The 27,053-nt window shown below is 37.5% G+C and overlaps 1 protein-coding gene and 1 long non-coding RNA gene across 2 annotated transcripts in view; one reads left to right on the forward strand and one right to left on the reverse strand.

Annotated features, from left to right (window-relative positions):
- Positions 1–5,576: 5,576 nt before the first annotated feature.
- Positions 5,577–10,064, reverse strand: LOC122981845. The gene is made up of 3 exons (XR_006403342.1): positions 9,231–10,064; positions 7,949–8,078; positions 5,577–6,483 (listed from the first exon to the last, which is right to left on the reverse strand). It is a non-coding gene; the product is annotated as an uncharacterized LOC122981845 (long non-coding RNA).
- A 9,908-nt stretch (positions 10,065–19,972) lies between these two features.
- kcnd1 (potassium voltage-gated channel, Shal-related subfamily, member 1) overlaps positions 19,973–27,053 on the forward strand; it is a 76,091-nt gene continuing 69,010 nt past the window's right edge. Inside the window, exons 1-2 of the mRNA XM_044350484.1 lie at positions 19,973–21,313; positions 26,161–26,406. Coding sequence (XP_044206419.1) covers positions 21,158–21,313; positions 26,161–26,406 — 402 coding nt within the window. The 5' untranslated portion in view covers positions 19,973–21,157. The remainder of the gene's footprint in view (positions 21,314–26,160; positions 26,407–27,053) is intronic.

Genomic DNA, 27,053 nt, shown 5'->3' on the forward strand with positions numbered 1-27,053 from the left:
GATGAGAACAGAGAAAAAAAAACATGATGTGTTCAAAGGTAGACAGAAAGAAGAGCTTTAAAGATTCGGTTCCCCCAAATTACAATGACATTTCTCTCACTTACTGTAAATCTGGTGGTTTTAGCTGCTGAGTATCCAGAAGAAAATGTATTAAAGTGACCTTAAACTTCCTGTTTACACCAGAATTTGGAACATATCACATTGTGTTGGTTGATTTCTGCTGCGTGTCATCACCTTGTGACAGTATTTTGGAAATATCTTAAAATGCTTTTTTCCTCGGTATCTGCGACCTGAAGTTAAAGAAGACATATTCTAGTCACATTTCCAGATGTATGTTCACATTTATGGACATGTGTGACAAGTCGACGTCAGCTTATCAGCGAGGTAGAAAAAACAGAGCAGGTTGAAGCCCTGACTTTTGACTTGCAGGCAACATTTCTACGTATGTTCACCTCAAGTTTTGTAACTTTGATGTTTAACATCTGACATCAGAACAGGAAATAAATAACAGAAACAGCAGAACGCGTCTCCTTTAAGAGACCAGAGTGGAGCGAACCAAAAAAAAAATAGATGTTTTTATTGTGTGTTGTTTCCGTGAACTGACCCTTTAAGGTTTCATTCAACCAGAACTGAAGCTTCACGATAAAATGCTTTCAACACACAAACATTAAACTTTTATGTGTGTGTGTTTGTGTGTGTGTGTGTGTGTGTGTGTGTGTGTGTGTGTGTGTGTTGGTGTGTGTTGGTGTGTGTTTGTGTGTGTTGGTGTGTGTGTGAAATGACAACTGTCATCTCTGACAGTCTGACAGCTGACCAACGTTTCCTCACATCTATTATTCAATTTTTAACTGGAACTGAACTGTGTGTGTGTGTGTGTGTGTGTGTGTGTGTGTGTGTTTGTACTGCCTTCATATTCATCATGAGTTGTAGCTCGTTTTGTGTCCTTGTGTGGGCGTATACACATGCTGCACATATACCTTGAGGCAGTCTATGTGTGTGTGTGTGTGTGTGTGAGTGTGTGTGTGTGTGTGTGTCGTTGCCTCACATCCACACTAATGTGGATTAAATCTTTACTCTTCTGTTGTTACTCCACATACTGTGAGATATTTCTAGCAGAATTTTGTCTCAGTTTGTGGAAAAAAACATATGTAAGACGTTATCGTTGATGACTAAAGCGGTTGTCATTAGCGACAGTATTTCCCACGGGTGTGAAAATGTCATCACACACAATCACAAGCTGTTGTAGATTTTATGTGTGAATATGTTTGTCCTTTCTATACATGCAAACACACACAGTATGTTTTGACAGATACAAAGTCTGTTGTACAAGTATACAATCATACATAAAAATGCTGTTAGCTGCACACTGAGGATAACTTCTGCTAATGCTAATGCTAATTTCTATGAGGTAAACAGTATTACTGGGTTGATTATAAAATGATAACTTGTGAACAGAGGCTAACACTAATTTCCAGGATGGTCTAAACACAATAACAATAACAATAATTATTCTTGCGTTTTTTTTTTATTTTTTTTTTACAAGTTATTGACTGCTCACGTGTCACAATTTGTAATCGCTAACCAGTAATTCTTACATCGGTTAAGAGATGTTAACCCCTACCTGCTAACTGCTGTAGCTGATGATAATTCTTCTTGTGATTATTCTTCTGAGAACATTATTTTATACTTTTCTACTGTTTTATGTCAACAATAAACCAACAGATGGACTGTTGAATGAATGAGGATGAAGAAGAGATTTAGAAGAATAGCGTCCTCTGCGTACCTGTGTTTGAAATATTTAACGGTGACTCACTGAGGCTTTAAAAGGAGCTCTGGTAAGTTTGTAAAAGCATGAAAATGTCCACAGAATCTCTTAAAACCATCACTGCATGTTCTACTTCTCCTCCGTCCATCAATATATGATTCAAAAAGTTATATTTACCTCAAAATATACCAAATATGGACTGATACAGTTCACAGTTTGTTGTTAAGCCCCAGTTTGCTGCTGTTGTTGTTGCTGTGTTGGATACAGTAGACAGGCCCAGTGTCCAGTTAGTGTGTGTGTGTGTATGTGTGTGTGTGTGTGTTTTGTCTGACTAAGTGTTTAAGCTGATTGTGTTTCCGTCACGTCTCTAAAGGGAACAAATGAAACTTGACTTCTAACATGATTCACAGACAAAACTGCTGCGTTCAGACTCAAACTCAAAAACCAGTTTAACCAGTTTAACCACTTCAGTAACAATCTGACAATTAAAAAAAAAATCAAACCAAACAGAATCAATGTAACCGTGAATTTATTCAAATTTTTCTTGGCTTGTTTTAACATTTGGCGTCTGTGACTGTTAGTTTGTTCATGTTTATGCTTCATTCATCTGTTTTTTGTCATAGATGTGAAAGTTTTTAAGATTGAAACAGTAGAAAAACTAAAAATCACTTTGACTAAGTGTACATGCACATAATAATAATAATAATAATAATACAAGTAAGACAAATATTTAAATTTATTTAAATAATTAAGGCAGAAATACAGTGTTAAAGGAGTAATTCAGCAATTTTTGAAAATGCGAATACTCCAAATTTTGATAAAACATCACAATATTAGTGAACAAAGTTGTTTTTTGTAAGAAAGGGTCATAATTATAAGAATGAAGTTGTAATTTTTATAAACCAAAGATTGAATATGTGAAGAAAGTAGAAGTTATAAATAAAGGTATAATCTTAAATTAAGATGTAATTTTACGTAAACAAGGTTAACGTTATGAAATAAATATTATAACTTTACAATAAAAACTCAATACAATGAGAATAAAGTAGTAATATCATGAGAAAAATCATTATTGTGCAAGTATTTCCAATTTCATGAGAGTACATTTGTAATTGTACAAGAAAAAGTTAATATGAGAACAAAGTCCAAACTTTGTAAGGAAAAAGTTAGTATTATGAGAATAAAGTAGTATTTTTTTTTATGAGAAAAGTCATTATTGTGCCAGATGATGAAAATATGAGAATCAAAGTTATAATTTTACAGAAAAAAGTTGATTTTAAGCGAAAAATGTCCATTTGAGAATGAAGTTGTAATTTTACAAGAGGAAAGTCTGTATTATGTGAAAAAAGTAATAATTTTTCCAAGGAAAAAGTTTTATAAGTATTATGAGAAAAGTATTGTGTGAGAAAAGGTAAATATGACAATAAAAGTTACATTTTTATGTTAAAAAATTGATACAAGAACAAAATAGTAAAAAAGTCAGTTTGAGAATAAAGTTGTAATTTTACATATATGTCTGCATGATGTGAAAAAGTCATAATTTTACAAAAAAAATTAATATCAGAATTATGTAATTTTACAAGACAAATGACATTAGGATGGTCATAATTTTACCAAAAAAATCAGTAAAATCAGTATTTTACAAGAAAAATCTATATAAGAGAAGACAATAGTAATTCATATTCAAGAAATGTTCATATTTATACAAGAAAAATGTGGAGAATAAAGTCACAATTTTATCAGAAAATGACAAAATTAGAATAAAGTAATTTTACAATTTTACAAGAAAAAGTTATTATAAAGTTTTAAAAGAAAGAGGAAAAAGTTAAGTATTATCAGAATAAAGTAGTAATTTTATGAGAAAAGTATTGTGCAGAAAAGGTAAATATGACAATAAAAGTTACATTTTTTATGTTAAAAAGTTGATACAAGAACAAAATAGTAAAAAAGTCAGTTTGAGAATAAAGTTGTAATTTTACAAATATGTCTGCATGATGTGAAAAAGTCATAATTTTATAAAAAAAAATTAATATCAGAATTATGTAATTTTACAAGATGAATGACAGGATGGTCATAATTTTACCAAAAAAAATTATCAGTATTTTACAAGAAAAATGTGGGGAATAAAGTCACAATTTTAGTCACAAAATTAGAATAAAGTAATTTTACAATTTTACAAGTTTGTTTTCATAATATAACAACTTTTTTTCTCATGACTTCATTCTCAAAATCCTACATTTTCTTTTCTTAAGAGCAACCAAACAGACATTTTACTTTCAGTGAATCATCTCTGAGTTATACTTTCTATTATTTAAAACTAGTTTTACCAGGATGTTAAGATCAGATCTCTATTTATAAACGGAGCAACCTGTAAATAAAAATAATTTACAATCACTTTTACACTTCAGTTCTCATATTTATCCTTTTTTTTTTTATTGTTCTGTTGCATCAGATGTCCCTCCTCTCTTCTCTCTCTACTCTCACTTTTCCCAACATGAAACTCCCATCAGTCTCTTTAATGTGGAGCAGCTCCTGGACTCTGTGTGTGTGTGTGTGTGTGTGTGTGTGTGTGTGTGTGTGTGTGTGTGTGTATTAAAGTGTGTGTGCAGACAGAAAAGGGAGGGACACGAGGAAAAGAGGAAGAGAGCGAGAAATGACAACGAACAGAAAGAGAGAGAGAGAGAAGAGGGAGACGGAGGGGAGGGTCGAGCAAGCAAATGGGAGGTGGAGCCAGAGAGAGAGAGAAAGAGAGAGAGTGTGTGTGTGTGTGTATGAGTGAGTGAGTGTGTGTGTGTATGTGTGTGTGTGTGTGTGTGAGACAGGAGATGTGGTTGTTGCCGCGGCAGCAGAGCGGGACAGATCTGAGACAGTAAAACAACACTCCTCCACCTCCTCTTTCTTCCTCTTCTTCTTCTTCTTCTTTTTTTAAATCATTATTCCTCCATCCTCCTGTGGTCCCATCTTCACCTGGAAAACCTGCCTCTGCCTTCCTCCTCTTCTTCCTCACCTTCATCATTATCATCATCATCATCAGCAGCAGCAGCAGCAGCAGCAGTGGCCGGAGGAGCAGCAGCAGCAGCAGCAGCAGCAGCAGCAGCAACAGCAGCGGTAAGTAGGATGGAAACTGCTCCAGATACACCGCTACTGCTGAGAATAGAATAAGAAGAGGGAGTGTGTAGAGTAGACGAGGGGGAAGCGGAGCAGGACGGGACGGCAGGTCGGAGAGGGAGAAGAGTTTGGAGAGCACAGAAGAAGAAGAAGGAGAGGAGCAGAAAATAGAATCAGAGTAAGAAAGAGAAATGAGTAAAAGAGTGGTAAAAAAAGAGAGATATGTATGACTGGAAAGAATACAGAAAATAGAAAAGGAAAGAAAGAAGTGGAACAGGACAGAGGTTAGAATAGAATAAAATAGAATAGAACAGAATAGAATAAAATAGAATAGAATAGAGGGGTTTGAGTTGTTTGAAGAGCTTCTGCAGCAATTTAGGATGAAAAAAAGCAGAAAAATAATAGAATAACAGGTAGAAGTGGAGTAGACTAAAATAGATTAATTTGGTGTGTGTGTGTGTGTGTGTGTGTGTGTGTGTGTGTTGAGGTTGACGTAATCCAGCTGTATGAATTAGTGATGAAGTTCTGTGTGTTTGCTATTAACGGCTGTTAGCATCCACACACACACACACACACACACACACACATTGTGCTCATTAATATTCACACACCTTCTGTTTCTGCCGTCCCACCGCGAAGAAACACTTCTCTGTTCTTCTGTAAGTCCGGAATTCAGTTTTTCATATAATTTCAATTTTATGTATTTTAAAGCTGAATTTACACTTTAGCAAAAAAAAAAAAAAAAAAATAGACAAACATGATGCAAACTCAGCTGGAGTCGTGACGGCTGTCGCTCGCTTGTTGTGTTCTTTTGTTTTTTGTTCTATCAATACTTTCTTCCTCTTTACTTTGTCTTTGTCTCTCAGCTCCGAGCTCATTGGTTCCTACTGAGGATCTTTAAAATCATCTCACAAATATGTAGTTACACATTAAAAAAAAAGGTTCAGTACTTTCTGTCAAACAAACAGGAGGAAACGGTGCATTTTGTTGGGGACTATTTCAGCGGCGGATGAACACGCATATGGTGCTGTAGTGAGTATTTGTGACGGTGTGTGTGTGTGTGTGTGTGTGTGTGTGTGTGTGTGTGATTGAGTCAAAATAAACTAGAGTGTGTGTGTGTGTTCATGGTGATGAATGAACATGTCAGCCGCTGCAGCGCTGTGTGGCTCACTGACGTGTTTTTAATAGTTGTTGGACAACAGCAGAGGTTTACGGCACAGAGGAACAAGATATATCACAACACTTGTTAGGAGATCAATATATTTTTGACAAGAAGATAAATTTATAATTTCATAGATACATCATAGATACATGTCTTTATGTACCTCATATATTATTAAAGTAACACCAGCAGTGAGTACTACTGAACATCTGTAGATCAAAGTACCTATAGGTGGCGCTGAATGATTGGTCGGATTCATCGTCGTGTTTATTCATTCTCATTATTTATTTCCTTTCTTAAATCCTAATTTTGTAAATTTTAGGCTGTATTTGACATCAGTATTGAACATTTTCAAAGGACACTCAGCTCTACTCTCAGGTCCCCAGTTGAGACTAAATCAGGGCTGTAGTCCAGACCACTTGAGTCGAGTCCAAGTCTGAGCAGCTTCCTGTCCCAGTGAAAAAACACAAAACAGACCAACACATCCTCACAATGACACGACCACATAGGTTGATTGTACCTGCACTCCAGAACGCCTCTATCGCCAGTTATCATAAACAATAATGATGTTTTATGGTGTGTGAACGCTGTGGTTAAGGTCTTGTTAGGGTCGGACAGACTGGACAGACACAGTTAGCTGTAGACTAGCTGGTGAACATAGTGGAGCATCTAGCAGTTAAAGAGCCAGATATTTCCCTCAGGAGTTGGTAGAGAGTAAAAACAGAAGCTAAAAGAGAGTGAATAATGGACAGAAACACGACTCCACATGAAAGATAATGTTGCTCCGTAACCGCTGGATGCGGAGGTAAGCTAACGTGTTAGCCGTAGCTACTTTAAAAGCTTATAATTTGTCAGATGTTGTGTTTACAGCTTGTTGTACTGCCCCCAAGTGGACAAAAAAAGAGCTATTGCAGGTTTGAATGCAGGTTTTAAAATGCTGTTTGAAAATGTTTGAGTTAAAGTTTTGTGGACATCACGGCGTTGGGTTGATCGGGTCAGTTATTTTAAATGTGCATGTGCAACTCCCAGTTTATCTTTACATTTACCTTTTGTCATTTGGCAGACACCTTTATCCAAAGCGACAAGCGAGGCGAGATAATTAAACGTTAGAGGACAGTGAGTCAGAAAGAGCCGAACTCTCAAACAGCTGACCGGGTACAAGTGCAATGACAAACAGAAGAAACAACAGGAAGTAAACAAATGCTGAAGAAGTGCAATAATCAACAAAGTGCTTCTGTCACTGATGTGTGTAACATGATTGGTGGACATGTTGAGGCTGTGGAGCATCATGGCTTCTGTTTTGTGCTTGTGTGTTTGATATATATGTGTGTGTGTGTTATTGTGTCAGATTCACAACGAGCAGTCAGTGCAGTGTTGGTAGTAAACCTCCTGACAGCTGATTCAGACCAGCAGCCTCTCACCCCCCCCCCCCCCCCCCCCCCCCAGTCTGTCAGCATGCAGGGAAGACTTCACTGTCCTTCATCACAAACCTTTATGAAGCAGCTTTCTCCTTTATGTCAGACACCACAACAAGATTTCAGAGTAGATGTCAGATAGATTTATAAAAATTCTGGGGCTGAGGGGAGATGCAAAATACATTAACCCTGGAAAACTTGCAGCAAAAAAAACCCAGGATATGAAAGTGAGAGGGCAGTGTTTTAAAAGGTTGTTGTTGTTAACAGACTGGATGTGTTATAGTGGCTGCAACAACCTCAGTTTTAAAGTTATTGTGTGTGAGTTTGAGCCAATCAGGTGAGACGGCAGCAGGTCTCAAGCTAACGCGAACTGACACACTTATATATCAAGATACTGTAAGAAAGAGCTGAGGAGGCTGTCAGGACACTGAGAGAGATTAATACCAGGATGAAACACAGCCTGTATATAAAGATGGATGTAACGAGGTGTGACATCACCTGTTTAACTGGAGCTGGTTTGAAGACCAGAGTTGCAGCTTCTGGTCGGCATCATCTTTTCCGTTTGGAGCCAGAAGCTTCCATGTAAGGAGTGCAGGTGTTGCTCCTCACGCTCTGGAAACACACCCCGCTACCAGACCCAAGCTAACGTTAGAACACTGAGCACTGCACACTTGAGCTTTCGTTAGCTACTTTAGCTAAATTGTGCTAACAGGGCAGGTTTCATAATCAAGTAACATTAAACATTTAACTGGCGATAGTTCGACTCAGAGCCAACTGTTAATCACAGCTGTCAATCAACACCCACACAGCAGACATCAAAGCTACTATAAGACTTCAAATCTTATTAACAGACCAATAATTCCCAAAATAATCTCCAGCACACTTATTAGAGGGCCTGAATTTACAGATTGAGACAATAATGACTCACTGAAAACAATGACTGACTCAGTGTTTCTAGAGAGAAGTTGAGACTTTTTCATGGGAGTCAGTTGGAGCAGCTAGCGTCCGTCGGTGGGACTTTAATATACTTCTGTCTCAAGACGTTGGAGATAGTGAACACATGTTTATCTCACAGTTAAAACTCTGCTGTGCCTGAGTTCCCTGAGTGACACACTTGATTTTTCTACGCAATGACTAATTAGTCATGTAGGAAAAAAATTTCTCACCATGTAGTGAGATTTTTTTTTTAAGTAAGTAAAGTTCATTTGTGTAGCACCTTTCACAGATGCTGGTGCTTCACATTCATGAGAAATACACAATGAAAATTAAAAATAGCAACAATAACAGACAGCGCAGAACTGATCAGTTCAAATCACAGCGACAACAAACAAACACATCAGCCACTATTCAGACAGAATAAGAAGGTTTTGCGTCATGAAGATGTCACAGTGATCACAGTGATCGCAGCGATAAGGGGGGGGGGGGGCGTTCCAGTTCCATAATTTGAGTGCAACAGCTTGAAAGGTACGGTCACCTCGAGTTTTATAGCAGGTTTGAGGGACGGCCAGTAATTACTGTTCAGCAGACCTAAGAGCCTGATTGGGCGTGTAAGGTCAACAACATACTGGGGTGCTTGACCATGCAAGGCTCTGTAAGTTAGCACCAGTATTTTATAAAATAGATGAACTGAATTGGGAGCCAGAGCAGAGAGGATAAAATTGGCGTGATGTGTGATCTCTTAATATTTCTATGAATAGTTTGATTTAAACAGGTAAAAAGAGAGTTACAATAATAAACACAAAAAGTAAAGTTAATATGACTTGGAGGCGACATAATTTACCGTATTGGCTTGAATATAAGGCGATCCCGTCTTTTCTAACACCTGTCTTCCTGAGGTTATATCGCAGTAAAGTCACACCGTCTCCTGTCAGGCTCTTAGAAGAGATTAAAATGATTTCCTCCTGTCAGATAACATTTTCCAGACGGTTCATCCTCAGCTCCTCATTATCTGTGACAGCTGTCCGTTCCCGCAGTAAAGACGTCGTTTCCACTCGTCATGAATTAATTTCCTCCGAGGCAGAAAAACTTGTTACACGAGAAGAATCTCCTGCAGGTTAAACTGACTAACAGACTCACTCAGAAGATCTGATGCTGACAACATGGAACTGTCTCGTCTTATATTACGTCTTATATTCGGGCTGATAGCGTGTTATTTTATTTTCAGCCTGTTTTTTTGTTTCATTGTGTCGGGTTGTAATCTATTGTTTCCTATTGTCTTGTGTTTCTACTCTGTGTGTGTGTGTGTGTGTGTGTGTGTCTGCTGCAGTGAAGTGCTGCTCACTGATGGTCGTCTAATGGTTTCACACAAACACTCAGACTGTCCGGCCGTGTGCTGCTCTTCATCACTCTATGTGTGTGTGTGTGTGTGTGTGTGTGTGTGTGTGTGTGTGTGTGTGTGTGTGTGCGTAACGCTCGACAGCACTTTCCACTCCAGCAGAAACACGGTTCATCCTGTTACTTACTTCAGCCTGAATGACGGCACTTTTCCTGCACGTTTTTCAGTTTAAAGGAACAGTCCGAAATTCTTTTGGAAAAAAAAAAAATCCTCTTGTTCTCCGTCTCTTCAAGAGTCACATATATGCACACACACATATACACATATACACACATATATATACACACACACACATATAAACATATATACATATATATATATATATACACACACACATATACACATATATACATATATATCAAATGGATCTTATTTTCATGTCTGTGCATCCACAAATCCTGGATCTACAGACGGGTGACTAATTAAAGGAAAAACTGGTCCAGGTCTGAATGCTTGACCCCTACAGTGAGGGGGTCTGGTGGCTCTGTTATGCTTTGGGGGGCATTTTGCTGGCATGGTCCACTTGTCCCCTTAGAGGGAAGGGTCACTGCTAATCAATACAAATATGTTGTGAGTGATCAGCTTTATCCTATCCACCACTCTTCAAAAAGATCTTCCTCAGTTGGTGTTTTGATGATGATGATGATGATGGTGGAGAGCGCCGTCTAACACGTCAGTCCAGAATCTCCTATCGGTGTTCAGCTGGGTTCAGACTGTGGTGACTGTGATTCACATCATTTTCATACTCAACAAAGCGTTCACCCCTTGTACCCTGTGGGGAAATAAAGGAAGAGAATCAAGGAAATGAAATGGAAGACAGAGAGGTGAAGAGGAAAAGAGAAAAGGATGAGCAAGAGGGAGAAAAGAAATCAGAAAAAATATTTAAGAGATGTAGGAGCAGAAAAAAGATTCGTCTTCTTGTGTCAAGACTCATTAAAAACACAATTTCTTAAACAAATCAATATAAAGTGATTGATACGAGCCAAACTGTCTAACAGTGCATCTTGTGTAAAGTTCAACTGTAAAGGTCACATCTGTCTACCTTCTTTAATGATCAGTGATCAGAAAGCCCTGCTTCCTGGTTATCGATCAGTAATCAGAAACATGTTTTTCCACTGCATTGATCAGTGATTGGAGACATGCTGTTGTCCAGTTATTGATTAGATTACAGTGGAGCAGAGGCGGTAGCACTCTGATATCATATTTACAGAAATATTTGTCACATCAGCAGTGGATCCAGTTATATCCTGTGTGTTTCCTTTTTAAAATGCTGTGATGTGGATCACATCTGGAAAATAATCTGATAGCTGGAATTTATCTCTCAGTGTTTTAGAAACACAACAGTTTGTCAGCAAATGTTGTTTCAGGATTTATGTGTTTTTGTGTGCTGAGAATTAGAAATAAAAAAAATAAAATCAAAAAATCACTGAAATAGTTTCTGTTTTTGAGTTTGAATCACATAAACAGACTCTTAATAGCAAAGGTCATTTCTGAGCTATTCTGTGTAAACTAGAAAAAACTGCGACTTTTCATTCAAACACTATTTTTAGAGTTTTTGAAATATACTGACACAAATTTCCAGAATGATAAGCCTTTTATCTGTCCTCAATTACATTATTCTTATTAAAATAAAGTCATAATTTTCGGAGAAAAAGTCCATATTAGAATAATGTTAATATTATAAAAATACTCATTTTACGAGAAAAAGTTAATTTGAGAGTAAATCTGTGTATGAAATCTAAATATTATGATATACTGCATATTTTGAGAATAAAATTATACTTTTTTGAGAGAAAAAGTAAAAATTCCACAAGTTAAAGTCAATTTTAGGATAAAAAAAGTTGTAATTTTTACATGAAAATGAGAATTAAATTATAATTTTATGTGAAAAAATAGTAAGTCTGCAAGTTAAAGTCAATACTGTGAGTGAAAGTTTTAGTTTTACAATAAAAATCAATCAAAAACTTTTCATAAAATTTATTTTACTGTGAAATCGTTTTACAAAAAAGTAAATATGAGAATAAAGTCATAATTTTATGAGAAAAAATTTCATTATTAGAATAAAATTCTAAAATAATGACATGAAAAGTAATAATTCAACAATTTCAAGTTAGTGTTATGACTGAAAATGTGTAATTTTACAAGAAAAATGTGCGAAATAAAAATTTTACAAATTACAGTCATTAAAGTTGCAATTTTACAAGACAAATCTATATTTTATGTGAAAGACTTTATGAGAATTAATTGATAGTGAGAGAATTTACCATCAAACAAGGAAAAATCAATATGAGAATAAAATCATAATGTTATGATAAAAAATATATCTTGTGATAATAAAATTATAGTTTTATGATAGAAAAAGTAAGAATTCTGCATTTTTTTAGAATTATTCTAAGGAACACTTTGTACTTTTATGAAAAAAGGTCAATATAATCAGAAACACAATTTAATGAGAAAAAAAATCAATATTATGTGTATAAAGTCATAATTTTACTTGCCTTATAATACGAGAAATTGTCGTAATTTGAGAATATGAGAATGTAATTGTAATTTTCCAATAAAATCAATGTTATGTAAATGCCAGTCAGTCTTATGAAAATAATCATAATTTTATGAGTAAAAAGGTTAAAAATGTTTATAAATAACATTCGGAGAATGTTTTGACAATTGTAATTTATAGCAACAAAAACTATTATGATTTTACTCTCAAATACTCTTGTAAATTTTACTTCCTGATAACAATTTCTAAAATTTCATATTTGTTTAGCTTTTCTTTTTTTCCTAAGATGATTGAAATCTCAACTAACAGGCCAAAAATTCTCAGAGTGAAGCAGTTTTGGTCCAACTTTTAGGACGAGGAGTAAAAGCATTTTATCAACTTTCTTAACGTAGGAAATCTCTCCCATCAGCTGCAGAGGTTCCCTGATCTGTTAGGAGTTTCCAGGAGACGGTGTTCAGAGCCAGTCAGAGAGAGGAGAGATGTTTTATGAAAGCTTGATGAGAATAAACGTATTGAAAGATTGTCATGAGTGTCGTAAAACAGCGACGTCTCACTCTCTCCGAGGAGTCGTCCTCCTTACCGACAGTAAGAGTTTAGACGCTTCATAAATGAATCTTAAGTCTGAGGTCGGAGTGACTTTAGTCCTAAATTAACTTCCAGCGCGATTCCTCAGAGAGATTCTGGGAAGTCTGATAAACACGAGCCCAGATCTCTCGCTCTAAAGACGATGATGAATTCAGACCTCGTTCATCTAAAATGTATTTTTAGAAACATCTTCATACGTAGAAAGTTTCACAGGAGCATCAGCCTTTATCTGAATTCTAACAAACTGAACTCTTGTTTAAAGCTTTTTGGCTTTAATGTCACTGACAGTTGAATGAATGTGAAATACATCCAGGATATTTCCCTTTTCTTAATATATATGACATCAGATATTCCAGCATTAATTGAAAATGTTTAGTTTTCTCTGTTAATAATCACAAACAGGTGAATTTAGGAGGTCATGAACAAACAGAACGATCCATTAGAGGAGAATTCCTGCCGAGTTCTGTTTGAAGCTTTTAAGCTGCACAGACGGCTGATGGTGAAATGAATAAGACATGAACAGAGTTTACTGTGCAGCCTGGAAGGAACATACACTACGCTGCAGAGAGTTTCTCTTGAATTTGCGTCTACATTTTTAGTGATTTAAACTACAAGAAGAAAGATTCCACGAGACTTGCTCAAACTCTTTTTTTAAAACGCTGTGACGACATTTGAAAACGCATCAGGCTGTTTGTGTTGCTTTCTGAAGAAGTCCTTCACTCAGCGGTCGAACAGGAAATCCACTGACTCAGGCTCAGCTCTCACACAGTAATAACCATAAAACCAGCAGCCGTCCTATTACCGGAAGGTTCCAGGCTTGAAGCACGCCGCCGCTCTGAGAGAGCGAAACGCTGATCCCAGAGCTGCGGCTGCAGATTAAAAGCATCATGTGGATGCAGTAAATATCTAATGTCGGCTCAGAAACAGATGATGTCAGCAGGGATTCCCACGGAGAGGATGGACAGACGGACTTCCTGGAAACTGGACGGACGGGATTCAGATGAACTGTAGACAAAACTGACGTCCCCCAACATTCCTAAAAAGATTAGTTAGGAATGTGCAGCAGTGACGTACTCAGATCCTTCACAAATACCAATACAGCAAAAATACTCCACTACAAGTCCTGCATGAAAAAACCTACTACAGTAAAAGTACATAAGTATTATGAGCTTGATGTAGTTAAAGTATTGCAGTAAAAGTACATAAGTATTATGAGCTTGATGTAGTTAAAGTATTGCAGTAAAAGTACATAAGTATTATGAGCTTGATGTAGTAAAAGTATTGCAGTAAAAGTACATAAGTATTATGAGCTTGATGTAGTTAAAGTATTGCAGTAAAAGTACATAAGTATTATGAGCCTGATGTAGTTAAAGTATTGCAGTAAAAGTACATAAGTATTATGAGCTTGATGTAGTTAAAGTATTGCAGTAAAAGTACATAAGTATTATGAGCTTGATGTAGTTAAAGTATTGCAGTAAAAGTACATAAGTATTATGAGCTTGATGTAGTTAAAGTATTGCAGTAAAAGTACATAAGTATTATGAGCCTGATGTAGTTAAAGTATTGCAGTAAAAGTACATAAGTATTATGAGCCTGATGTAGTTAAAGTATTGCAGTAAAAGTACATAAGTATTATGAGCTTGATGTAGTTAAAGTATTGCAGTAAAAGTACATAAGTATTATGAGCTTGATGTAGTTAAAGTATTGCAGTAAAAGTAGTGGTTTGGTCCCTCTGACTGATATATTATTATATATGACATCATTAGATTATTAATAGTGAAGCATCAGTGTTAGAGCAGCATGTTACTGTTGTAGCTGCTGGAGGTGGAGCTAGTTTACACTACTTTATATACAGTTAGCTAGTTTAGTCCAGTGGTTCCCAACCTAGGGGTCAGGGCCCCTCCAAAGGGTCAGCAGATAAATCTGAGGGGTGGTGAGATGATTAATGGGAGAGGAAAGAAGAAAAAACAAAGTTCTGATACACAAATCTGTTTTCAGTTTTTGGACTTTTTCTCTAATCTTTGATTTTTGCTGAAATATTGGATCATTTGAACATTTATTGAAATGAAAGCATGTGAGAAGTTTAGAGGGAAAAATCACTATTTGGTGGAGCTGTTAACAACTCATAGACATGTGAAATGTGACCCCGACTACACACTGCTTTTTGTAAGACGTCAAAAGACAAAAAGGTTGGAATCATTTGGTGATTTCCAGTTTGTTGTGGAGTTGTAGATACTCAAAATTCAGTCATTTTCTGAGCCCTGCAAACCTGCATTAACTGATGTTTTGTCCACCAGTTTTCAGCAGAAACACATAATCAACACATATTTTGGGTTTATTGATAGTTGGGGAAAAGGATAACATGTACAGAAATAAAATGAAAACTTGCAGAACGGCTGAACGTTGATAGAAAAGCTTCCCTGTTGAAACGATGTGAAGCTTTATGTAGAGAAGACTGCAGCAGCTACAGCAGGCAGGAAGAGGTTGTTGTGTGTTTGTGTGTTTGTTTCTTTATGTGTGTGTGTGTTGTGGTGGATTGTATGTGCTTCGTGGTAACTTAACATGGAGAAACCAGTCAGGCGGAAGGTTTCATTCATAATTCATGAACATACACTGGAGATTTTACTGAGGCAGGGCAGGTACAGGGAGGTGTGTGTGTGTGTGTGTGTGTGTGTGTGTGTGTGTGTGTGTGTGTGTGTGTTTTCATGAAAGGTCACATATTTATCTTGTGTTTGTGCAGTTTATGTACAATAACAATAATAATAATTACAGCTGATATTTAAAGGGGTCAAAGTTTCAAAACTTGAGGTGAATGTATGTAGAAATGCTGCCTGCAAGTCAAAACTCAGGGCTTCGACCTGCTGTAAACGCTTTACTTGTGATGGTTTTTTCTACCTTGCTGATGAGCTGACCTCAACTCATCGCACATGCCCATAAATGGCCGTCGGTTCTGTAGACTTGGTTGCTAAGGCGGTTGCTAAGGTGGTTGCTGAGGTGTTTCCATGTGTTGTCTGCTCTCATATTTCAGATTTGAATGGATTTGAGAAGTTGACGTTTGGAGTAAAGAAGGAGAAAAAGAAGTGAAATCCTGCTACTATAGTTTGTTTACGTAGCCTCCGGAGCCGGAGGAAGCTTCCTGAAAGCTGACCAATCAGAACAGAGTGGGCTCATCAGGAGGCGGGGCCTTAAAGAGACAGGAGCTAAAACGGCCTGTTTCAGACAGAGGCTGAACTGAGGGGCTGCATAAAGGACCAGTAGAAGATAAATAAGGAGTTTTTAACTGGAAATCATGTAAAGATATTCCAGTAGAGCCCCAGAATATAAATAGAGAGCTGGAAATGTGCAGAACATGTGTCCTTTAAACTACATGAAGCTGATAATCTTATATCTTGAAGACGTTAATGATTGAAGTAGATATTAAAAGCTGCTAATACGGTGCAACAACTACAAACTCTTATGCTGGTGTTTTATGAGTTTGTTTAGTTTAGTTTTATTGGTTATTTTAAACATTTTGTTGTGTACTTTCATTCTGAAAGGTTTGTGTTAGAGGCGTAGCATCCTGTTGGTCATTTATGTGTCAAGTTCTCATTGGATGATGGACACTGGTTCAGCCATCTTGCTGAAACGGGACACACAGAGAAACTAAACTGATCTTCTCATCTGACTCTGGAGGTCAGTTTCTTTAAAGCTGAATTAATTGATCATTTTCACATATTATCACCCTCTGAAGTTGTAGCTAACATGTTAGCAAAGTGGTTTTTCTGTCCACCTAGTGAATGTAAGTCCAATATTCACTCATTTATTTTCAAGTCCTGCACTCAAAAATGATTTTGAGGCTCTTGTACTGCACTTGAGTTTTTTTTTTTCTATTTTGTGCTTCTCTGTACGTCTACTCAGCTACATTTTAGAGAGAAACTATTGTACTCATTCCTCCACTGCATTCATTTATTTATTTATTTCTCCTTCCACTCAAAAGCATGTTTTTCTTCTTGTTCCTTCAGTCGGAGGTTGTTCTCTCGTCTCTCTGCAGAATGATGTATGAGCAGAGTTCGGAGGAAAGTTTCTCTGTTCTCACCTTAAATCTTGGTTTGACAACGTGAACCTACCGGCAGGATTTATGACATCACAGCTAGTTTGGAGCCAGTCGTTCATAATGTACTTACAATGGAAGTGACGGAGGATAAAATCCACAGTCCTCCTTCTGTGCAAAAAATGTATTTAAAAGTTTATCTGAAGCTAATATGAAGCTTCAGCGTCCAAATGAGTCAAATCAAGTAGATATCTTTCAACATTACAGTCTTTTTAGTGGCAAAGTTCCTCTTTTTGTTACTATACTTCCACCTGCAGCTCAACAGGGAAACACTGTCCGAGGAAACACAAAGAGGGAATTTGATGCTAAAAAGACTGTAAATGTGTCAGATATCCACTTGATATGACTAACTCAGACTGATGAAGCTGAATAGAAGCTTCACAGAGACTTTTAAATGACTGTGTGGACACACTGTGGATTTTATCCTCCATCACTAACATTGAAAACACATTTGAAGGATCTTTTAATATCCAGTATGAACAGGAGGAATGATTACAGCGAGGAAAACCTCTTTCACTGTTTATATGGACACCTGACTGCTGGTTTAACACACACATGAAAAACTGTGAACTCGTCCTTTAACATCTATAGTTACCAGCTGCTTTTCATATCAATATTTTATACTTTAAACATATGATCATCTCATTATAGTCATTGTTATAGATTAGAGAATCCAACAGTATAAACTAATAAAATTAGCTCCACCTTGAGGACCTACAGTCACTGTGGTATTTATTACTACTTTTACTAACTGAGTACTAGTGTAATATTAGATAAGCAGAAAGCAGGTAAAGGACTGAAAACACAAGTCTGCATCATTTTATTCACCCTAATTCATCCCTAGAATCCATGTATTTTGTCTATATGGAAACATTAGGATCTCCTCTAGAATTTAAAATAAAGTTCTGAGGGTTTGAAGAGTTTGTGAAGACGGAGCCGGCGCTGCTTCCTTCACAGTTGAAGAGTTTGTAAATTTCCTGGAGCAGACACAGACTCTGTGATTCAAACCAAACCTGAGGAAGAAAAAGTTTTATTGCTCCCCACTGTGGACTTTATGCAATAAACTCGCGACAATAACTTTTCATCTGACGAAGAGCAGTTTCAGAGGAGAGCTTATTGTTGCCGGTTTATTGAATGAGGAACGCAGAGGGAGAAATAAAGGGAGAGGCTGTGCAGAGGAACGACGCTCTGCTCGTCTGCTCGATCATAAAAAAACATCTTTAATAACCCGCAGCTTTATATCTTCATCTTAAACACATGAACATGAGCTCAGCCGCATGTGTCTGTCAGAGGATCGATAAACTCCAGACATGACGCAGAGTCTGTGTTTTATCCCCCACACATGAATATTATTTCATGTCTTTAACAGATGAATAAAATGAATTTCTACATATAAACGGTATGAATTTGAATTAATTTTAAGTAGAACTCTGCTGTAGACATCCGTTGTTGTCCAAAAAGCCACAGCGCTGCACTGGGTCACACACACACACACACACACACACACACACACACACACACACACACACACACACAAACACACACCCCGTCCAGAAATACTCACCAAAGCACCTAATGCGGATTCATCCACCGCTGAAATTAGTCCCCAACAAAATGCACCAATTTCCTGCTGTTTGTTTGTTAAAAACAACAGTCAACAGCTGTTTTAAGAAATTACTGAAATATTAAAAAAAATATATTATTTTAACAAGTCTCAGAAATTAAATGACAAAATATGTGGATGGTCTCTGTCCTCAAAAAATACAAAAAAAACAGTTTTCTGATCTGACATTGTTATGGCTAACTTTGTTAATGCTAAATCTCATTGGTCAAAATAACTATTTTGTTAAAGGACACATATTCTGCACATTTCCAGCCTCTATATTTATATTCTGAGGCTCTACTGGAATATATTTGTATGATTTCCAGTTAAAAACTCCTTATTTATCTTCTACTGGTCCTTTATGCAGCCCCTCAGTTCAGCCTCTGTCTGAAACAGGTCGTTTTAGCTCCTGTCTCTTTAAGGCCCCGCCTCCTGATGAGCCCACTCTGTTCTGATTGGTCAGCTTCAGGAAGTAGCAGGATTTTTCAGAGCAGGTTGAAGCCGTGCATCGCCTGTTCGTAGTCCTACTGCGACCCGCTGTAGTGTTTCTCCCGCTCAGCCCGTAGACTTTACATTGTGATGATGTCATGGGTTTTTAAAACACTTTTCTTGGCTCGAGGAAAGTTTTACAAATATAAAACCTCCATTTATCAAAAAATCATAATAGAAAGAGTCATAATTGACGTTTGCAGTTGGAGGTATCGTGTTTTACAGACGTCTCTTTTACAGCGGTGGTCTATGAGGGAAAAACAATATCCAGCTCTTATTACACATCCATGGTTGAAGCCCTGGCTTTTGACTTGCAGGCAGCATTTCTACATACATTCAAGTATGGAACTCACCATCAGAATAGGATATATACTGATGTTGGGAACCTTCATCATTGTCGTGGTTAAAAACAACAAAGCTGAACTGTTGGAGGGAAACGAGAGGTGAACAGCAGCAGCCTCCTCACTTCAACTTCTATGTTTGTTGTAACTTGTGGCTCTAAAAGAACTTTTACTCACGCTGTTTGCTCCTGTTTGCTCCTGATGGAATAGAGTCATCATTCCTAAAGTCACTTCCCTTTTTTTCCTCCTTTACCTGCTCATCCACCTCCTTCTCTCCTTCCTCCTTCTCTCTCATTATATTTACCCTCCTTTCTTCCCTTCAACAACTCTTCTCCTTTCCTCCCATCTTTCATCATTTCTCCATCATCCTTCCTTGTTTCCTTCCCTTTTTTTTGCTTTTATTCTTCCTCCTGTTCTAAACTTCTCCTTCTTTTTCCTTTTCCTCATTTATTCCTAATCTCACTTCATTCCTTCTCTTGTTTTTATCTTCCTTCCTTTCTCCTGTTTACCTTTTTCACCTCCCTCCTCTTCCTCCTTTTCTCTTCTATTTCTTTCTCCTCCTTTTTTCCCCTCCTCTCATCTCTTCTTTTCCTCTCTTACTCTCCTGGTTTGTCTCTCACTCTCTGTCTCTTTTCTGTTTGTGTGTTTTCTGACAGGACGGCCATACATGGACATGGAGTAGGACCGCCTGACGCCTTCCTCGCTCTCTCCCCCAACACAAAGCCGCTGCCTCTCTGCCGCTCGCTGCTACCAATGCCCCGCAGATTAAACAAGAGAGAGAGAGAGAGAGAGAGTGAAAGTGAAACACAGAGACAGATAAAGGAAAATTAGAGAGGGCGAAAACAGCAAGCAAAGGCAAAAAAAAAAAAAAAGAGAGAAATAAAGAGAGGAGGAAGAGAGGCCGGGGCGAGCTACAGATCCATAATCTCCACAGCAGCAGAGAGACACTTAGAGGGAGGGAAGGCAACACAGGAGATTCTGTCTATCTTGCAACTTCAGGGACCATCATCACAATTTAATAAGAATTTGAAAGGCTGCGGCGCTGCAACAAATCTGTCTTCAGCGGGGAGGAGAGAGGGCGGGCGAGAGAGCTAGACAGAAAGAGAGAGAGAGAGAGAGGGAGGAAGCAGTGAGGTGGAGGCCAGACACAAATGTTTTAACACTTTCCTACCTGGATTTCTATCTTTTTTTTTTCCCCCAGCAGCAATAAACTGGTGACGGCAAATATCAGAGAATAACTTTATTATATTTGACTGATATTTTTCTCCTCAAAGACTTTCAACAGAATGTTTTTTTTTCTGTGCAGAGTTTGTGTGAATCTTTGAACGGGACTGACAACTTCTGATAAAAGTTTTAAAAAAAAACAAAAAGGGGATATTTGTGCTGCTTCCTGAGAGTTTCACCCTGAGGAGCGTCTTGCAGGTCAGCAGGAGTTTTTTTTTCGGGAACTTACCGACAACCTTCCACTCTGCTCGTCTAGGATTCACACACCTGTCGGATGCGTCCACGTTCCCGCAGCTTCACTGCGTTTTTTTTCATGGCTTGACACCTAACCGCCATCTGACCCCTCCCTCCCCTCTTCCTCCTCCCCCACCCCCACCACCCCATCTCCGGCTTCAACATGTCCGCCCGGGATTTATCCGCTGCCTCCTGAAGAGGCGAGGCGCTGACCTCCCAGGTTCATAAACTCTACCTCACCCCCCCCCCCCCCTCCTCTACGAGGACAAAACTCCACTCTCTGCAGGTTGGACTTGCTGATGCAAGATGGCGGCCGGCGTGGCGACGTGGCTGCCGTTTGCGCGGGCGGCGGCGGTGGGTTGGCTGCCGCTAGCCAAGAAGACGATGCCCAAACCTCCGGTGGACAACTCGTCCAGATCAGATGAGATCCTGTACGTCAACGTCAGCGGCGTCAGGTTTCAGGTGGGTGTTACTCTACAGTCTACTGAGCATGCTCCAAAGTCTGGCAGCCATGTGAGAGGAAACACCTGAGTTACAGATGTTAGATGTTAGAAAGTAGTTTAGTTTAGTTCTGAGCACAATTAATAAGATTCAAAAAACATAATGCATTGACGGAGTAAAAAGGAAAACAAAAGGTTTCTGGAAAAAACATCTAAAACTGATTTGGTATCAGACGAGTAAAAGACAATAAAAAGAAGACATTTGATGCACTTCATGAGTCCTGAGTTTGCGTCCTGTATCCACAACCTTTGCCAAAAAGTGTTTTAAGCTCTTGACCCTGTAGGAACTTTAAACCAACACTGGACATAAAACAATGTTGTCATTAAACCTGATCCAGCGTTTTGCACAATCATCTAACATCAACGTTTTTTTTTTTTTTGGTGGCGACAGACAGGCTTCTTTCACCTGCCACTCCTGGATTATTCTGCACAACTCTGTGTTTTATTGAGTGATATTTAATATTTTCTACAATATCTGCACATGACAACAGCAGTGTAACGTTTAGAAAAAAGATCTCGGTTATGTGAACATTAAAGTCGACCTCCACTCAGAAACATGTGATTCTTCTTGTTCCTTCAGTTGGATGTTGTTCACTTCTTCTTCTTCTTCTTCTTCTTCTTCTTCTTCTTCTTCTTCTTCTTCAAGGATAAAGTGCTGTTATGCTTTTTCAGGAATGAAAACATCAGACACACATTATTGTTCCAAGCAGAGTATTTTTACGTATTAATACACGTCTGCAGGCGTCTGTGATGGGACGTGAACTCAGGTCCTTCACACAGATGCACAACACGCCCATCGACTGACCTCAGCTTCACAAACGTTAAATGCATCCTACTTCCTGTAATAATGCTGCTAATGATGCATTAACACTGGATGTAAGTCATGAGTTGCAGATTTCTCTTATATGAATGTAAATCTGCAAAAACCCCAAATTACATCTAATAACTGCATTTCCATCCACCTGTTTTTATGCACATTTTCTGTTAATAAAAAAGTAGAAAAAGTAGAAAATCTCAGTGGAAATTTGAAAAAATATGTTTGAAAGAGTTTCCTGTTGTTGGAGGTGTAAAACTAGCTGTGTGGATAAAAACATGACATGACGTACATGAATCATGTGACTTAAACGTCACTGAAGAGCTGAAAACATCAGATCTGATGAGGAGCGATGATGATGAGGAGACTGTAACCTTCCTCACATCAACACATGAAACTAACAGAAACGTCATATTTCCATCATGTTTTCCATTGTTTAAGCTTTGTCCGCCACTCTTCTAATGACGTCATCCGGTTGTGTCTTCTTCTTCTGTGATGCTTTAATGGCACCGACCGGTGAATTAGCGCCGCCTGCTGTTTATCTTCAGGAAACAACTTCTAATATTCACTGACACAAGCAGCCGTTTTCTGGATTTTTCTAGAAATTTGGTCTAAAATTTGGATGGAAACTTGACTAATAACATTATTTTCTAAAGTATTTGCTTTCTGTAATATCTGACACATAGCAGGTAGCGTATTGTTTGGAAGGACTGTAGTCACTAAGGGTGTGCCCGAATACAAATACGTTATTCGGCAAAGCACAAATAGTGGGTTTCTTACTAATATTAGTTTCATACAAATATTTTAAAAATGATTTGTTTTTCGGGAAGAGAAAAAAAAGGTCTGTTACATCACTATCTCAGTGTCTCTCCTCTGCTCCGCTGTGACGTCTATCAGCAGGTCTCAATGAGGGGAGTCACATCCACCTGCTACATGACGCACATTTCCTAATTTGGACATCATTCCTGGAGATACTGACTCTTTCATTTTCTAAAATTAAAAGCGTAATAAAAACAATAACAGTATTTTTAGGCAAATACAGATACAAATACAAATACTGTATCGGTACACTGTACCTTCTGTATCGACAATGAACGTTGGCACTGGATCAAAATCGTACACTGTTGATATGTCTAATATTAAATGTTGTCAGGCTGCTTATCAACTGTTCACCCACAGTTTTGTACATAAATCATCTGTACAATCAAATGTATTATTTTCTTCCTGTCCTGGTGTTAGATAAGTATAATATTTGTTAAACTGTTTCCAAATTAAAGACACAAACATCAATTAAAGTTTATGATTTGGTTATTGTTAGACATGTTTGACTCTATAATGTTGCTGCAGTGAAACTTAAACATGAAACAATCTAACGTCTTAAGACGAGTTTCATTTGTAGTTATCAGAATAAGGAAATCATTTCATGTCGTTTAGGTTGAAATCTAGATCTTTTACATTTACATTAACCCCCCACTGTCCCTCTTTGATATCAAGAATGCCTGTTTCATGTTGCCTTTCTAGTTCTGCATCACCGGTAGTCTATCTTTATTAAATTTTAATTGGATTAACTGAGCTGGATACATTTTCTGCTTGGCTGAAATTGTTAAAGGAGGAGCAGCATTTCAAAAGCATATTACTCACAACCTGCTGCTCATACAGCCTGGTCCGTGGATGACAGAGTTACATTCTCAGTGTCAGCGTCAGGGATGAATCCAGCAGACGTCTTTCCCACAACTTTCAGTACTTTGTCTTCTAGAAATAACACCGAACTGATACTGTGGCCAATGTTTCTTTTGGTGTCATTTTGGCAGCACTTACAGTTCATAAAATGTAGTTTTCACCTCCTCTGCAGCAGTCTGCTTTTGTTAGACTTTATTTAGCCCTTCCTCAATCTCATTATCTGTGATGTTTGTTCCAGTGAAAGCAGTTCAACACCCATTTAGTCAGACAGCATCGTCTACAAGGAAAATTAAAAAGACTTTCAGAGCTGTTAGCTGCTCACTTTTTCAGATTCATGTTGCCTTAATGTGCTCCCGCTCGGCTCTCGGAGGTTGAGAGTTGTAAATACTGTACGTCTAATCAGCGCATTGATGTGCATTTGGGCAGAAATAATAACAAAATGGCTCCATAACAAAAATAGATTTTCTTGGCTTTCAGGAATCAAGCTGCACTTTCTTCTTGTTCTCCCACTGCAGCAGAAAGTTCTGTCAGGCCTGAGACTACGTCCTGATTTTTAAAACCTAAATGCAGCAGCTACACGTTCTAGTAAAAATAGAGACATAATGCTGCTTTTAATATGGAACAATAACATCTAGGCATAGAACAGGCCCTGCTTCACTCTTACATCTTTCATGCGTCCTGCTCAACATCTCAGTAACTTGTTTGTTAGCGTTTGTTGACATTTGGGAAGTCAAGTACACAATAAGTGTTTAAACATAAGGGAACGTACTGTATATTTGAAATCTGCCTCATTCCCATTTTAAATTGTGTTCTACTTTAATGCCATGCTGGTGAACGAGACATATTTCCATTTCTAGCACTAAATGCACTTTACAGTGATAGTGGTGACAGATTTAATGTCAAAATTTGTGATGTTTTTAAAACAATGGGTTCTTGATTTCAGACAGAAGTAGACAAAAACAGCTTTTCTTTAGTGAGCTTAATGAAAACTCTCCCCCAGCTGACTTTTAAACTGGTGGATGGCTACATACATGATATCATGCTAACTCACATCATGTCATGATACAAAAGAGCTCAGGCTCAAGCTCAAAACATCATCATCATCACTAGCTGATGATAAGACATGAAAATAAGGATCAGCATTATTTTATCGCAAACTGTATTTAGTTAGCCAAAGTACACTATGAAACTAGAATCTCTTAAAATACTCTAACAGGGGTAAAAAAAAAAAGAAAAATCTTAAAATTGACCAAACCCATGAAAACCATCCCTGAATTTTACTCTTCATTATGAAATTACGGTATTTTAAGGTATAAAGTAAGGGGTGTTTTTTGTGGTTTTTACCCAATACAAATCATTACATTAAAAATATCTTAATTCATTCCAATCCATTAATTAATCCATTAATTATCCCCTTGAAACCCCATTAATAAATACTTTAATTCAAGCGTTATTAATTAATAAATTAACGGAATTTTAAGCTTCCAAATTAATTAATGATAAGTAAAAATATAAATGAAGCTGTTGTCTTTATAATATCTAAAACCGTTCAGATATTTAATGTAGAAAAACATAAGTTACTTGGACAAATTACAGTATAATAATTACAGTATAACGCTATGCTAACTCTTAGCCTCAGAAGTAATGCTACTGTAGGTAGTAACCTGGTTAGCTGGTCATGCTAACGTTAGCAGCTTTTCTTAGAGGTGACAAACAAAGTTTAATCCATTTCTTATACTTTTACTCTTGTTTTTTTTGGGTTTGGAAATGTTTTTGTACAGAGTATCTCTCATTACAGCTCGATGTCCACTGCTTCAACAAATGCAGGTTTAGCGAAAAGGTCAATTATAGGTTCTGCTATTTTTGTTAAATGTCAGAGTACCTGACAACTCATAAAATGTCATAAAATATCACCTTTCAGAGAAATTCAACTTTCAAATGTGTCAACTTCACAGCAGGGGATCGTTTATTTATTTATTTATTTGGCTTCCCGTTAGCCGATGCTAAGTTAGCATCTACTCTGCCTGAGTCCACACAGGTAAACATTACATCATAATGCAAAACAATAGTGTAATGAAATCCAAGCCAAAGAAAAACCAAAAACAAACAAACAATGAATCAACAACAATAACACTACTAATAATGATAATAATAACATTCATATGAACAAAAACACAGCATTTCTGATTGGTCTTGAAAGTAAACTTTGCCGTTTCTCCAATGGGAATCCCTGTTGCTGGACACTTGCATTGAAACCAGTTTTAGATCCTCTTTCATTCATCTTTATTTGAGTCTTTTCTCTTCTGTTTCTCCAGACATGGAAGAACACTCTGGATCGTTATCCAGACACGCTGCTGGGCTCTTCAGAAAAGGAGTTTTTCTACAACGAGGACACGCAGGAATACTTCTTCGACCGAGACCCTGAAATGTTCCGGCACATTCTGAACTTTTATCGTACCGGGAAGCTCCACTACCCTCGAAACGAGTGCATCCAGGCCTTCGATGAGGAGCTGGCCTTCTACGGCATCGTGCCAGAGATCATCGGAGACTGTTGCATGGAGGTACAATTATAAGAAATAATCTGCTCCTGTTGTTTAAAAGAAAAAGAAGGAGCTGCAGCATTAGTATAAGGTGATTTTCTGTCTTTTTTTTAATACAGACATATGCCCATATATTACTGAAAATACCAAATTTTAAATGGATGACAGTGACCTGGGAACTGAGGTAAACAATCTGCAGCAGGTAGCATTTAATGAAAAATTCATCATCTTCCTTGGGGACCGGCCATGAAGTTACCCAGCGCATCACTGCTCATCTTTATTCTTTTGTTATTGTTGAAGCAGGATTCATAATGTTCGGGGGTACTTCAAGGTTCACTCAGTAAAAGTTGAGGGAATATTGAGTTTTTAAAATTCTATTTATTTAGCTACTTAAAAGTAATGCACCTTAATTCAAGTAAAAATTATAGAGTCTGGACTGAGTCAAATTATTACACATTTGTCTGTTTCATTTTCGTATCCGATCATGGACTTTGCATTTAGATGAGTATTAAAGGTGCAGTGTCCAGAATTTAGTGGCATCTAGTTGAATGGACTTGGCAGAAATGGAATATAATATTCATAAATATATTTTAATTAGTGTATAATCATCTAAAAATAAAAATCGTTGAGCCTTTATATCTACAGAGGGAGCGGGTCCTCTTCTACGG

This window comes from Thunnus albacares, chromosome 5 (assembly GCF_914725855.1).
Source record: "Thunnus albacares chromosome 5, fThuAlb1.1, whole genome shotgun sequence".
Taxonomy (NCBI): Eukaryota; Metazoa; Chordata; class Actinopteri; order Scombriformes; family Scombridae; genus Thunnus; species Thunnus albacares.